Below are 15,000 nucleotides of genomic sequence, written 5' to 3' on the forward strand. Positions count from 1 at the left end.
CCGTTTGGACTTCCGTAACTTTGTGGCGTCACAAAGGTTCGCTCATTATCATTTTTGTAAGAAATAATAGACTAACAAAGTGTTTTTTTCAAAGCGGTTGAGCGGTTGTCATTGTTTATTACCGGAGAGTTTTCCCTACCTGTAGCCGCCGGGCCGCGGCGTCTCACGTTTCACTCTGGAAACGGTTAGCCAATAAGAAGAGAGGGGTCGTTAATATTAATGAGCCTTAAAGACACGGCGACAGAAACGGCCTGTTCTTGGTAAGGCTCAGAGAGATGCTGGAAAATGAATGTGTAAAAATGGATTGAGAGTGTTTTTTGGTTCATGTAATGTAATTTTGACTCTTTACGGGCCGCCAACACCTAATTTAATGTTAACAAGTCGTGTTTTTTTGTGTGAGATCAGGTTCTTGTTGGTCTGGAATGTAGTCGTTTGAAAAATTAGAGTTGTTTGCCACAGTTTGCCTCTTCTGAGAAAAAGGCTCTAGTGGCTTTACAGTAGTTCAGTTACTTTACATGTGGGTTTCAGAGTTTCACGCTCACATACACACATGCATGCTATTGCTCTTCAAAGTGACAGCGTCGTTTATTGGCCCACAGTGACCATCAAAGCTTCCCAGCCTTCGTTTGGACATTAAAACCTGCTGTGTAGTTTACTGTTTTGTACCGTTCTCCTCCTTTTTCATTTTTTTTTTATTTGGTTTCCCTTTCCCAGCTCACTTGTGTCTGTCTTTGTCAGCCTGTTTCTTTCGGGGTGAGATGTTTTTATAAGCCTCTTGGGGTTTCTTTGTCCCAGCCGCACAATTTGTATTTCTTTTTTTTCTTCTCTTTTTAAGTGTTTTAGGACTTTTATGTATGTGCAAATGCACTAAACCCAAACCTAAAACCTTCAAAAAGCCTCATTCAAAAAGCTCCTAAGACTTCACAGATCATCACATATAAGTCATCACAAGTGTCTCAGCTTTCGTTTGGTGCCTTGCTTACATACACAGTAATTACCCTGTAAGCTGTGTTCCATGATGTGAAGTGCTGCTATATATTTTATATAAGTTTGATGCTACTTTTGGTTTTACAGTTCATTGTCTCAATTAAGTAATGAAATGGTTTAAAATTGGACAGCAGACCATAATTTACCGCGCTCGGACCAAGCCAGCTGAGCTGTGATTGGCTCTCATTGTAAGGTGTTACTTCTGATCGGTTGACCTGTCGACAGGCTCTTTACCAGGATCCCCAAAATGCAACCACTGTGGCAGCAACAAGTTATATTTTTATATATTTTTATATATTTTTGTGAGAGCAACAGTAGAATGCCGTAGAAGAACCATTTCTGGTTCCACAAAGAACCTTCCAAGATGGTTCTTTGGGATATTAAAATGTGGAAAATAACCAAACCCCTCTATATAGTATATAATGTGCAATTGCAAATGAGGCGATACAGGAGCAGATAAACAAAAACACAATGCAGGAGTCTAAGCAAAGGAGAGCAGAAATGGTTCTTTAAAGAACCTTCTCTCCAAAGAAGGTTCTTTAAAGAAACCTTTATTTTTCTGTGTGGAATCACTAGAATCGTTGTTTCTTTCTTTTCAATCTAGCAGTAAGATTGCATTACAGACCTTATGAAAGATGACAATTCATAGTGTTCCCATGATGTCACATGCACTTCCTACCATGTGGTGAGCAGAGTGTGTTGAGCGTCACTCACTGAAATAAATGAAGACCTTTAAATCCACTTTAAACTTCAGAAGAACAGAACAGAGTGAAAAGTCAAAACCCAAAGAGGGCAAACCAGCTTCCTGCTATTATAGCATACAATGACCAGACCTTTCCCTCTCCTTCCTTTCTTTGTTGATGTCTCTCTCTCTCTCTGTCTCTCTCTCTCTGTCTCTCTGTCTCTCTCTCTCCCTCTCTGTCTCGCTCTGACTCTCTTTCTCTCTCTGTCTCTCTCTCTCTCTCTCTGTCTCTCTCTCTCTCTCTGTCTGTCTCTCTCTCTCCCTCTCTGTCTCGCTCTGACTCTCTTTCTCTCTCTGTCTCTCTCCCTCTCTGTCTCTCTCTCTCTCTCTGTCTCTCTCTTTCTCTCTCTCTCTCCCTCTCTGTCGCTCTCTCTTTCTCTCTCTTTCTCTCTGTCTCTCTCTCTCCCTCTCTGTCTCTCGCTCTCTTTCTCTCTCTGTCTCTCCCTCTCTGACTCTCTCTTTCTCTCTGTCCCTCTCTCTCTCTCTCTCTCTCCCTCACTCACTCACTCTCTCTCTCTCCCTCTCTCTCTCTCTCCGCTGACCGTTCCCACCAGTTTCTCTGTGCAGAGCTGTGATGACACCAGGCAGATGGATGGTGATGAGTGACTGGTTTTACATCTTAAACATCGGGCACTGACAGTCCTCCGTACATTGATTGATTGGTTGATTAATGAGTGTGTCTGTCCAGCTGCCCTGTTTCCCATGGACTGATGGAACACAGCTGATATGAGCTGTTTATTAACACAGTTACAGTAATAATCTGCAACATTTTCATATAAATAAATGTAAGTTTAAGTGATGTGTTTTATGTTTCCAGTTTGTTTGGAATCAACAGAAGAAGAACTGGGTAGTTAGCATGAGCAGTGATAGCCACCATGACTGAACAGACAAAGAAGAGAGAAACTCAAACTGCAGCAACAGAAAATCCAAGCTCTGCCCACACTGTTTGATTGACAGGTGATCTGTGGGAAGTGCAGAGCAGAAACACCACAGCAAAGATGGAGACTGAATAAAAAAGGATCTTACTGATTACCTTTTAAATACTGAATGGCAACCAGCTGTTTCTTCCTACGTTAGGAGCCATCAGACCTTGTTTACCTAATGGAAAAATTGTGAAAAACATTATAAACACATTACTTACAATCAGTTATAAAGCGTTTTCATTACCACTTAAATGAAAAGCTTTCTAACAGATTTTGAGTAATGTTATAAAACATAACTGTCTATGCATGATTAACTATACTTATAATGCATTATGATGGCATTATAATGTGTTATAAGTATATGATTATAATGTATTATAGACACTGGCTTCATAGAAAGTGTTTACCAAAAATTCAATTAACTGTTAATGTTTTCTGTCGATGGGTTGCCATTGTGTAAGTCTAAAGCCTAATCACCTAACCTGGGAGGCGTAACGGGAGTGACGCAGTTCAAAGCCGGTCCTGGAACCTCTCATTAACGTTTAACTGTCTCATTCCTGTGGGATTCTAACCGGCGACCGGCAGCTTTGTGATCGTCCGGGTCTCTAACGAGCGGCGTCTCTCTCCCGCAGATCAAAGTGGAGAGCCAGCAGGACTTCCAGGACATCACCAGCGTGGTCGCTCTGGCCCGGACCTACGCCACCTCCGAGCCGTACGTCCAGTCCAAGTACGACATCCGCATCCAGAAGATCGGCGGCAACTACAAGGCTTACATGTAAGGAGCTTCAGACTGCCAGGCATCCTTAAAGGAATAGTTCACCCAAAAAAAATGAAAATTCAGTCATTATCTACTCGCCCTCATGCGAGTTGAAACTCTGGTGAAGTTTGTTAGTCCATAAAACAATTCCGGAACTTTCCAGCACGACTTTGTAGCAGCGTTCTCCAAAACAACTGAAGTCTATGGGGACCGATCTTTAGAGCTCAGAAAAGAGCAGAAAAAGAAGAGAAAATATCCATAAAATGACTCCATACAGCTCTTGCAGCATAATCCAAGTCTCCTGAATCCAGCGATCGCACAGTGAGTGGAAAAGGCCGATACTGACGCCGTTATTTACAGCAAATCTTCACTACAGCCAGTTGAGCTCGAAAAGCACAGTCGTGAATCTCCTCCACTTCCTTGTTCCTTGCGGGAGCTGTATGAAGACATTTTATGGATATTTTCTCTTCTTTTTCTGCTCTTTTTCGGAACTCTAAAGATCGGTCCCCATCGACTTCGGTTGTTTTGGAGAACGCTCCTAGCGAGTTGTGATCGGAAGCTCCAGAGAGTGTTTTATGGACTAACAACCTAAAGTTGAGAGAGTCTGAAGAGTTTGAACTGCGTTGAGGGTGAGTAGATAATGACTGAACTAGCTCCAAAATTTTCCATACTGTAAACAAAGTCACATACATTTTCTGTATCTGATGTTCCAACGCTTCACTGAAGCTCCAGCTGTTTATATTGAGTGAAATATTCAAACCCAACACGCTACTTTTTCATGGCGGGCACCATTACATCAAATGGAAAAACTCTAGATGTTTTGTGCTTCATTTTCTACACATGTCCCTGTATTTCAGCCTGACATATTTTGTATCTTTGGAAACCTTGGAATCTGGACTAGAATTTAAAATAAAGTTCTGTGGGTTTGAACAACATTTGGCTGCAAAACACGGGTTTGTAATGATGGACTCGTATGCCCTAAAAAGTCAAAGAGCAGTAGCCACGTGTAGGGTTCACCTGATGTATTTAAAGGCCGATACGGATATATTTTTGTATTGAAGCTACTGATGGCTGATATTCAGTCTCTTCAAATTTGACCATTTTCATACCAGCCTTGAAGAAGGTCTCTGACCGAAAAGCTTGCATATTATAAAGATTCTTGCACAGATTTGAGTGTGCGGATGCTTTTTTCATTCAGTTTGATATCCTGTAGCTCCAGCACCTCAGCCAAGTCTGATACCGGGTGAGCGGTGTATTTTTCACCATTTTCATACCAAAAAAAGACAAATATTCAGTGTTTCCTCTCAGAGATATATTCTTATCGGGAAGTTTCAAGTTCCAGGCAGTAGAGGGCGATACTCATCAGTTAGCATCAGGTGACGTGGTTAGCTAGTGCAAGCTGTGGAAGTCACTGAATGTATCTGTAATAATAATGAACAGGTTTGTCACAAACTGCTTCACAGTGCAACAAAAGTAATAAATCCAAGTCGAAAGTTCATAAGAATAGGTTTGTCCTTTCTGGGATTCTCCAGGGAGTTTTTTGCAATAATTACACAATGCTTGTCCTGCAGTTAGAGTCCCATTGCTCTTTCAAACCCTCACACCCACTGGGGAGCAAGAGAATTCAACAGTAAATTCAGCGGAGCGTACAGCAACAATGAACTTGTGAGTCAACACCCTTCAGCCTTCATGTTGCTGCGTCTAAACAATTGCTTGACCGGAGCGGAGGAACGGCGTGTTCTCGCCTTATCTCAGCTGCTTCCTCCGCCTCGCCATGAAGCGCTCCAAACGGCCGTGACACAAACATCATGTAGGCGTCGACCGCGCTCGTCATCGGCGAAGAACCGACGATAAGATCTCCCGTGAGGATTTCTATTCAGCTGCACCAACCGCAGCTCTGACTGACTGAGTTCTGCTGGAGCGTGCAGCAGAATGACTGGCTGAATGTTTTGTCTTTGGTTTCAGGAGAACGTCCATCTCCGGAAACTGGAAAGCGAACACCGGCTCCGCCATGCTGGAACAGATCGCCATGACTGACAGGTGAGCGGACTCATGTTTATGTTTGTTTATTTCAAACATGTAACAACAAGAAAAACTAGAATACCTTTCCTGGAGAAAATGCGTGGGCTTGCTGCACAATACCCACTAAGATGCCGTTCTAGATGGTTGCTAGGGTGTTTCTAGGTGGTTTTTATTGTTTATTTGGATCCCCATTAGTTGTTACCAAGGTAACAGCTACAGGGTCCACGTTAAGGTTGCTAGGGTGTTTCAACTTGGTTGCTAGGGAGTTCTAGGTGGTTGCTAGGGTGTGTCTAGGTGGTTGCGAGGGTGTACAAGGTGGTTGCTAGGGTGTTTCTAGGTGGTTGCTAGGGTGTAGTAGGTGGTTGCTAGGGCGTTTGTAGTAGTAGGTGGTTGCTAGGGTGTTTCTAGGTGGTTGCTAGGGTGTAGTAGGTGGTTGCTAGGGCGTTTGTTGTAGTAGGTGGTTGCTAGGGCGCTTGTTGTAGTAGGTGGTTGCTAGGGTGTTTCTAGGTGGTTGCTAGGGTGTAGTAGGTCATTCCTAGGTGGTTGGAACACTTGTATAAGAGAGTATATCTTTTTCTTTTTCGCTGAATCTCACATTTATCAATTGCCATACATGTGTTCACAGCTTTTTCTATTCTTTTTAAAGGACAAGTCCAGCGTGATTTGAGTTTTTTACAAATTTTTTACAGTTTGCATCCCGTTAATGTTAATTCTGACTGTTTCTACATGCATGTGCCATGATCAAAGAGGTTTTAAAATCCGTTTTTCCAAGACCTCTCCGGCTCATTCACTCTCATTCAATTCCAAACAGCAAAGAAAACGCTAGGCCCCGCCTCCTGTCAATCACAACCCAGTAAAGCCAACAGAGAAACCAAAGCAAGGCTCTTCCACTAGCTATAGTACGTAAAATTAAACTAAAATTAAAACTAGATTTTACACAATTACATCTTAAAATTGATGCCCTCTTCTTTACTGGGATTGAGTGATAATATTTAGACATGGGTTGGTTTCAGAATATTTATTTGAAAAACTAAGAGGAAGGAAAAATAGCAAATATCTCCTAATGTGATAAAAGCTGGAAAACCATCTACAGTGATGTGAAACAGGGAATGCAGGAAATGAGCAAAAAATCCAATCACACATGGAGCTGTCCTTTAAAAATGCTAAAAAACAAAAATTTGCTTATGAGGGGAATATGATGTTGACGTTTTGGATTTAAATAAATTTGAAAGATTTCTGTGACATGAAAGTTGATTAGTGTAGTCCAGTGATTGTATACAGGTTTGGTTTAGGAAGCTTTCTCTTTATGGATAAATGAAGTCTGTCTTGCAATTTGAAAATCACACCATCAATATTACAGTTCCAGTGTATTTGCAGTCGTCCATCCACACTTCAAACCTTATCTGGAAGTGTTTTGGTTATGTGTTGGAGACAAACAGCCACCAGCTCGTCCTTCATGATCTTGTCCGGAGTGGGTGAGAAGTTATTTGGTCTTCAGCTGTTGGTTTATCAGTCATGGACGTCTCTCTCTCTCTCTCTCCCTCCCTCTCTCTCCCTCTCTCTCTCTCTCTCTGTTCCAGATATCGGCTGTGGGTCGACTCCTGCGCTGAGATGTTCGGCGGCCTCGACATCTGTGCTGTGAAGGCCGTCCACGGAAAAGACGGCAACGACTACATCATCGAGGTCAGGTCCTTTTAACCATGTCCTCAACTTTTATCAGTCTGAGGTTTATTCTCTAACCCTAACCCTGCATAGTTCGAACTTCTTTCTTTAATGTTAAAGCTGCAATAGGCACGATTTTTATGTTAAATGTGACAAATCAAAGCTTAAAAGCAAAATCCAAAACTGTCTCCTAAACAGCAGAAGACATTTAGGGAGTTGATGATGATGATCTCTGGGTTTTGAAGTCCAAAATATTCACACAGTCGTCTCTCGCTGCCATTTGGCGCCTCAAGTGGAAAAGTTGCCTAGTGTAGCTTTAACAAAATAATATATTGCGACACAAAGCTCTGCTGTCTTTCAACCATCAACTAGAACTTTCACTTTAACTTTCAAGGGCTGATAAGAGCGATAAGCGATTAATTCGAGTAATTCGATTTTTCAAAAAGTGCAGTAAACACTGGGAGTTTTGCAAAGGCTACATCTGTAGAGGGACAAATGGGTGTATTATTAGTATTATAACTATTATAAGTCTTGTATATTTAATTTGACATGCAAATTTTTGATATACAGTATATTTCGCTGCTGTCCTGTGAAAGCATGTAACTCCACATGCTCCTCTAGTGCTTATGAAACCAAAAGAAAATCCACAGGATAAAGTCAAAGACGCATTGTGATCAAGCTGAAACAATGCTGTTTTTCTTTAGTTCCTGAAAAGTTGACATTTTGGAGATACGGGGTTTTCTGAACTGAAAAGATGGGTGGATAGAAGGACAGATACCCAATTATTCCCCAGTTTGCTATGATATTTCGTTGGGGTGCATTGGGGTGCTGCACCAGTTTTTGACAATTTACCAGAACTAAAACTATGGCAGACAACGCATGCTGAGACACAGGGTCAGTGTCAGCAGTGTTGTGACTCAGTCTGTCTGTTTTCCTGTTGATAATGCTGTTGTTCTTTGAAGTCTTGAGGTAAAAGATCATGTTGAAAGGAAAGAGGGAAGGGTGCAGCCGGACCGGATCATCAGAGCAATGAGAGACGATTACTGTGTAGACCAAACACAGACGGGAGAATAAAACAGTCACTGCAGTCTCTCTGAGCTTCTCATATGGAACAATAGTAATAGTCATAATAATCATAATCATCTTTATTCATGTAGCACTTGTCTAAAAGAAAGGGGGATGACTTTCGTTTTTTCTCACTCTCTGCTGTCACGATCGCTCTCTCCACCTACACCGAAAACCCACAGCCGAAATTTTTAGGCTCGTTCAGGCACCTTCTCTGTGGGCTGTCAAAGGGCATTCTGGGAAATGTAGGAAATCAGTAATTGAAGTAGAAGTGGGCGAGGCAGTTGGGGGGGGAAAGTGGGTGCAGCAAAACGGTAAATTACAACACTCGTTCCCCAAAATAACTGAACTGAACCTCACAGATTGATCGAAATTGGTGGAATTTTCCTTTAAGGATTCCACTCAAGAGAGAAGCAGTTAGTTCTGTTTAAAGAGACTGATATTTCCTGGCATCGTCCATAAACGCCGTTTCATTTTTAGAGCGGCCTCACATCGTGTTCCCTCCACTCTGAGGAGGAGACGGGCTGGTCTGGGGCCGCTGACATGCCCATATTTAGGCCGGGAGAGCGTGACATCACAGCGCTCCTCCTCTGTCTATAGGCTGGCTGAGGTCAGCGCTGAGAAAACCAGGCTCTTTTTTTTTTTTTTAAAACCGCCTCTATCTCAGGAAATATCCAGCGGCTCCCCAGAGACTCAGAGCCGGACTGTTTGGACAGAGAAACTGGTGACACAGTCAAGTAACAATGTTCCACGACGAAGAAGACTTCCTCCTCCTCCTCCTCCTCCTCCTCCTCCTCCTCCTCCTTCTCCTCAATCTCTCTGTCACTCTTCAGCACGATGGAATTTAATTAGCGGGGACAGGGATGAGTCTGTCCCTCGCAGTGGGAACCTGTTTTTTGTTCCAGACGAGGCATCAGCCACAAAAACTCTCCCGAAACGAAAAGTGATGTGCTGCAGACAGTCACTTCATACAGAATCCACTGCAGCTGATGTTAACATAAAGCAAACTGCAGCTTCCAGTTGGCGCACCGGAGAAATGTATAGACTGAGGAGACTGTGCATGAGTGGAATTTACTCCCTAGACATATCGCACAAGAAAACAGTAAAATTCGATTTAAAATTTTAGTTAAACAGTATCTTTTGACTAGAGACGTTGAAAAGATGTAGGACTGGTTTGGCTAAGTATAAATAAAATACAAATATGAGTTTGATTGGGTTGATGTGTCTTGTGGCCGTGGAGGGTCTGAGTTGTGGACCGGGAAACTGGAGTAAAACGGACTAATTTCATGTATCTTTGATTATTGTATTGAATACTAGCGTGAAATGGACCGTATTATGATTTGAAATGTGTTGGGACACTAGACTGAAACGGTCTATTTCTGATTATTGAATTGTCAGGAGCTTGTCTTGTCTGTGTGTGTGTTCTAGTCTTTGTCCTGTTTATTTTGTAATGTTATGTGTTATGATGTAAGTGTGATGGCTGCATTGTCACTATGTAAAGTCTGTTTTGTGGAGCCCAGGAAGGATAGCTGCTGCAATGCTGTAGCTAATGGGGATCTTAATAAACTATAACTATAACTGTCGTGACGAGACGAGAGAAGGAGATGTGACGAGGCGTGATGAGACGAGACGAAACCTGACACAACAAAGCAAAACCGCGGGTGACATAACAATCTCCTCAGTCCATAAACTTATTTGACGTGACAATGACGTGATTTGATGTGACGTGACGTGACATCACATGGCATAACACAGCATAGCGTGTCACATGACATGACAATAATGACTCAACCCAACAATGACATGACATCACATGACTTGACTCAACAAAGCACAGCATAGCATGATGTGACATAATATGTCATAATAATCATGACACAACACAACCATGACATGACATGACCCAACACAACGATGACAAGATTTGAAATAACACAACAGTTGTATGACATGACATGACAAAACTCAACAATGACATGACAATCATAACAACAATCGTGTGACATAATACATACAGACATAACATGACAATTATGACACAAAACAACAATGGTGAGACATGACATGATAACACAACAATGACATCACATGACATGACATCACACAATTCAACAATGACATGACATGACAATCATGACACAAAACAACAATAGTGACATGACAACACAACAATGACTTGACATGACATGACATCACACAACTCAACAATGACTTGACATGACATGACATGACGTGACAAAACTCAACAATGACATGACATGACATCACACAACACAACAATGACTTGACATGACATGACATCACACAACACAACAATGACTTGACTTGACATGACATCACACAACACAACAATGACTTGACATGACATGACATCACACAACTCAACAATGACTTGACATGACATGACGTGACAAAACTCAACAATGACATGACATCACATCACATCACATCATGTGATGTGATGTGATGTGATGAGATGTTTGCTGTGGCGTCTGTAACTTTGTGCTGCTTTTCTTGGCCAGGTCCCTCTTGAAAAAGAGATTCTTAATCTCAATGAGGCTAACCTGGATAAATAAAGGTTAAATAAAATAAATAAATAAAATCACGGCACAACAATGACATGACATGAAAATCGTGACACAGCCATGACATGACATCACACACCTCAACAATGACATGACATGACAAAGCACAACCCGAGCCTTTTGTCGGAGGCTTTCATCCAAAGCCTCCGACAGTATCATGACTTCCTGTATTTCAGTCATGAGTGGCTGCTGTGTCTTCGGGAAGAGATAAAGGGAGAGAGATGGAGATGGAGATAGAGAGACAGGCGGAGGGAGATAAAGAGAGAGAGAGAGAGGGAACATAGCGTACTGTCAGATACACGCAGATACACTTTCCACATGGTTTTTTTTTTTTTTTTTTTTTTTTTACTTTGAGTGAATCACAGAAAATCACCAAGCTGGGAGAGGAGGAGGAGTATGAATAAAGACAAGACTGTTTTTCCCTGGTGTTTTTCGCCCCGGTGTTTTGAACGAGCGCACCTCACCCGTCCCGGAGGACATTGTCCAGACGAGCTCGGTGAAGGAGCAGAGTAACACCTCTCTCTCTCTCTCTCTCTCTCTCTCTCTCTCTCTCTCTCTCTCTCTCTCTCTGTGTGCCGGAGGCCGCTGGCAGCTCCGCTCCTCTGCTCCGTGACTCTGGATCCTAATAAATCAGCAGGGTGGATCCGGGTTCTGCTCGCCACCGCACGCCGTTTGAAGTGGCGGCCCGGCGCTCAGCCTGCCAGTCCTCTGCTCACTCCCCTGTGGTCATGACTCAACTGGCCAAAACACCGCGCCACGCCCGCCTCACCGCCTCGCCTCGCCTCGCCAAGAGGCTGGGTACACACTGAGAAACAGGAGGGTTTTTAAAGGGTTCTTTGGTAAGAGTAGCGGTTCTGTGTGGAACTGTAATAACCCAAAGGACCCTCCGATTTGTTCAAATAAAAGAAATGGCAAAACAAAACCCGATGCTACGGAAGCTGAGAACGGCCGTGCTTGCAATTATTTTTCTAATGCCTTTATCTCGAGATAACGGGTTAATTTATCTCGTTATCTCGAGAAAACAAAAGGCAGATTTCTTGAGATAAGGAGATAATTTATCACGAGAAAATGACTTTTGTTTCCTCGAGATCCAGGACAATTATGGAGAACTCGAAAATGAGTGTCTGGTTCATTTGATCACACCTGATTTCAGCCTTCAAGATCACTGTACTGCAGCAAACAAAACTACACATTTTCTTGTAATAAATTATCTTGTTATTAGAAATCTGCCTTTTGCTTTCTCGAGATAACGAGATAAATTAACTTGTCTCTCTTTAAGCTCTTTTATTTCTCGTTGAAACATTTCACGCATTCTTAAAAAGGTTCTTTCACAGCACCTTAAAGGTTCTGTGTGGGTTCTGCATGGTGCTGTGGAGACCTGAAAGGGATCTTTTGTGGCACTAAACAGGGTTGTGCTCCTGTAGAAGCCTAAAGAACCATTTTCTGGCCCTATATAGCAGTGGTTCTCAACCTGTTAGGCTTGTGACCCCATAAAACGAAGCGATGCCTACTCACGACCAAAGACAGTCCAACCAGAGAATGATTTCCCCTTTTCAGGTCGTTTCATTTGATATCAGAGAAGGACTAGAGGCTGAAAACTAGTCAGTATTTAAAAAAAAAAATAGACATGATCATGAATTTGTATGACATGAATACGTATTTTTCTTATACCATAAATCATCTCGCCACCCCCCAATTCTCTTGCGACCCCCTGGGTGTCCCGACCCCCAGATTGAGAACCATTGCTATATAGAACCCTTTTTATTAAGTGTAACAGCAGCAGCAGCAGGTCTTTCCCCCTGCATCTGCAGTGTCTTTGTGTATTTATGTATCAGTGTGTTTTGGCATGAAGGGAAGCAGCAGCAGCAGCAGTTTGCAGGATTTCATTCCAACAGATGATTTCATTAATAAGCACTTCAAACTTCAACCAGAGGAGGAGGAGGAGGAGGAGGAGGAGGAGGGAACAGTTTAGTGGGATCAGCTGCTGCAGAGTTTGTTTGTTAGGAAAACCCTGCAGACACATGCTGGGACTCTGCTGGGTTCTTTAAAGGTTCTGTGTGGGTTCTGCACGGTGCTGTGGAGACCTGAAAGGGTTTTTATGCCACAAAACAAGGTTGTGCTATTGTACAAGCCTAAAGAACCATGTTCTGGTCTGATATTCAACAGGTTTTACCCCCAGAAGTGCATTTTATAGTCGAACATAATGTAAACATAAATTAAAGCGCGTTGATGTGCGTGTAGCATGTTGAAATATTGAAATGTTGGAATCACGCACAAGAGTTGATCGACCAATCACAGTGCCCGACTCGCATAGACTCGACGCCAACTTGAGATTCTTGGGCAGCAACACCTACAGAGACACTTTCCAACCCCAAATATACATCAAACAGCATCAGTTTACATGCAGAGAAGCCATTTTCATTCAAGTATAAAACGCCCTTGACTCTCCACAGCTCCCAGCATCTGCTGTGTGTGTGTGTGTGTGTGTGTGTGTGTGTGTGTGTGTGTGTGTCACTGTCATGTGCCATGAAGGATAGCAACAGTTTGCAGGATTTCATTCCAACAGCTGATTCCACTAATAAGCACTTCAAGCTTCAACCAGAAGAAGAAGAAGAAGAAGAAGAAGAAGAAGAAGAAGAAGAGGGGGGGGGGGACAGCTTAGTGAAATCAGCTGCAGCAGAGTTAGTTTGGAAGGGGTTCACCCTGCAGACGTTGCCCAGGCGGGACGTTGCCCGGGCGGGACGTTGCCCAGGCGGGACGTTGCCCGCGGCGGGGGATCTGCAGCGAGCCGCACTCCTCTCCGCTCCTGTTTGTTTTGGTGCTAAATTGCCGGTTGGCGGACCGCGGGCCCCGGGGCCCCGTGCGCTCCGTGGCTCTCCAGCACACGTGCTCATGCATGTGAGCCGGACTGCTGGGAAAGTTTTTTTTTTTTTTTTTTTTTTAGGTTAATTATTTGTGTGGCAGTGAACGCGGTCTGTGCCCTTCCAAGTCGGGCCCGGGGCAACATAATATTTACAGCTGTGGCCGATGGAGAAACGCCACACTTTACAGGAAATTCAACTTTTGGTCCGTTTTAAGGCCGTCAGAAGCTGCAGGAGGACGATCTGGCAAAGCAGCAGCCTGACAGATGAGAGTTTTGTGTTACAGCATGTCAGCTCAGCTCGGTCTGGAGGGAAAACACACCAGTGCTTCTCAACCCGTTTGGCTCGTGACAGGCTGCGTATGCAAAGTGGTGAATCAGAATCAGAAACTTTATTCGGCAAGGACAATGTACAAGGAACTTCTCTTGGTGCAGGTGTCAACATAAAATCTAATTAGAATAAGAAAAATGTAAACAAATGTACTAAATATAGAAAATACAATACAAATAAAAACGATATGTGCAGGGGGTTATGTACAGATATGTGCAATGTGCAATGTTAAGTACATTTACATTAAGAGTTTACATGAACATTTGACATTTACATTAACAGTTCAACCAAGGACTGATTTTCCCTTTTCTGGTTATTTCATCTGATAAATTATCACCTAGAGGCTGAAAACTGTTCAGTATTTCACAAGTAAAAAGCAAATCTTAGAGAAAAATCTGAAAAAAACAGACAGGATAATAGATTAGATAATAGATTTGTACAGTAGAAATGTGTTTGTTTCCATTGAAATAGCAGATGGGGATGCAGAGGACGTTTCAGATGAGCAGCAGTGTTCATGGGAACAGGCAGAGCAGAAGTCAGAGTAAAGCTCAGAGCATCCGGCTGTAAATCGTGCTGCAGGACAACTCCAGAGTGCCTCCATTACTGAGAGGAAGCGTCCTGTAGCTGTGATCTCATGTGCGGTAAAATGACTCGTCACAGCTGGCAAAACACCAACGAGTCCATTATCAGTGATGTCATCATGGGTCTGAACTGAACGAGATACGATAGGCAACGCTGCCACCTAGTGGGAGAACCAGTGAGTCTGAGTCCAGGTCGGCCGGAGGAAGAAACCTGTCACTCGTCAGTTCTGTCAGTATATTAGAGCAGTGGTTCTCAACGTGGGGTCCGGGGACCACCAGGTGTCCTTGAGTGGGTTCCAGGGGGTCCCCAGCAAATTGATGAACTGTTAAACTTCAGCATTGTTTCATTTACAAGAAGTGAACACTGTTAGAGAATGTAGAAGAATGACTGTTTTGATCATAGTTTCTCTGTTATCTCTCTGCCTACAATACAGACAGTCGTGGAGTTCTGGACAAAATCATATCTGACAATAAAAATATTCTCA

The 15,000-nt window shown here is 42.9% G+C and overlaps 1 protein-coding gene across 1 annotated transcript in view; it reads left to right on the plus strand.

Annotated features, from left to right (window-relative positions):
• syn3 (synapsin III) overlaps nucleotides 1–15,000 on the plus strand; it is a 141,344-nt gene that overhangs the window by 123,627 nt on the left and 2,717 nt on the right. The window contains exons 8-10 of the mRNA XM_071515179.1: nucleotides 3,285–3,427; nucleotides 5,375–5,449; nucleotides 7,012–7,114. Of these exons, the coding sequence (XP_071371280.1) occupies nucleotides 3,285–3,427; nucleotides 5,375–5,449; nucleotides 7,012–7,114 (321 nt within the window). The remainder of the gene's footprint in view (nucleotides 1–3,284; nucleotides 3,428–5,374; nucleotides 5,450–7,011; nucleotides 7,115–15,000) is intronic.

This window comes from Centroberyx affinis, unplaced genomic scaffold, assembly GCF_046629955.1.
Source record: "Centroberyx affinis isolate AG114_WGS23_722 - 3 ecotype Tasmania unplaced genomic scaffold, CSIRO-AGI_Caff_v1 ptg000319l_1, whole genome shotgun sequence".
Classification (NCBI taxonomy): Eukaryota; Metazoa; Chordata; class Actinopteri; order Beryciformes; family Berycidae; genus Centroberyx; species Centroberyx affinis.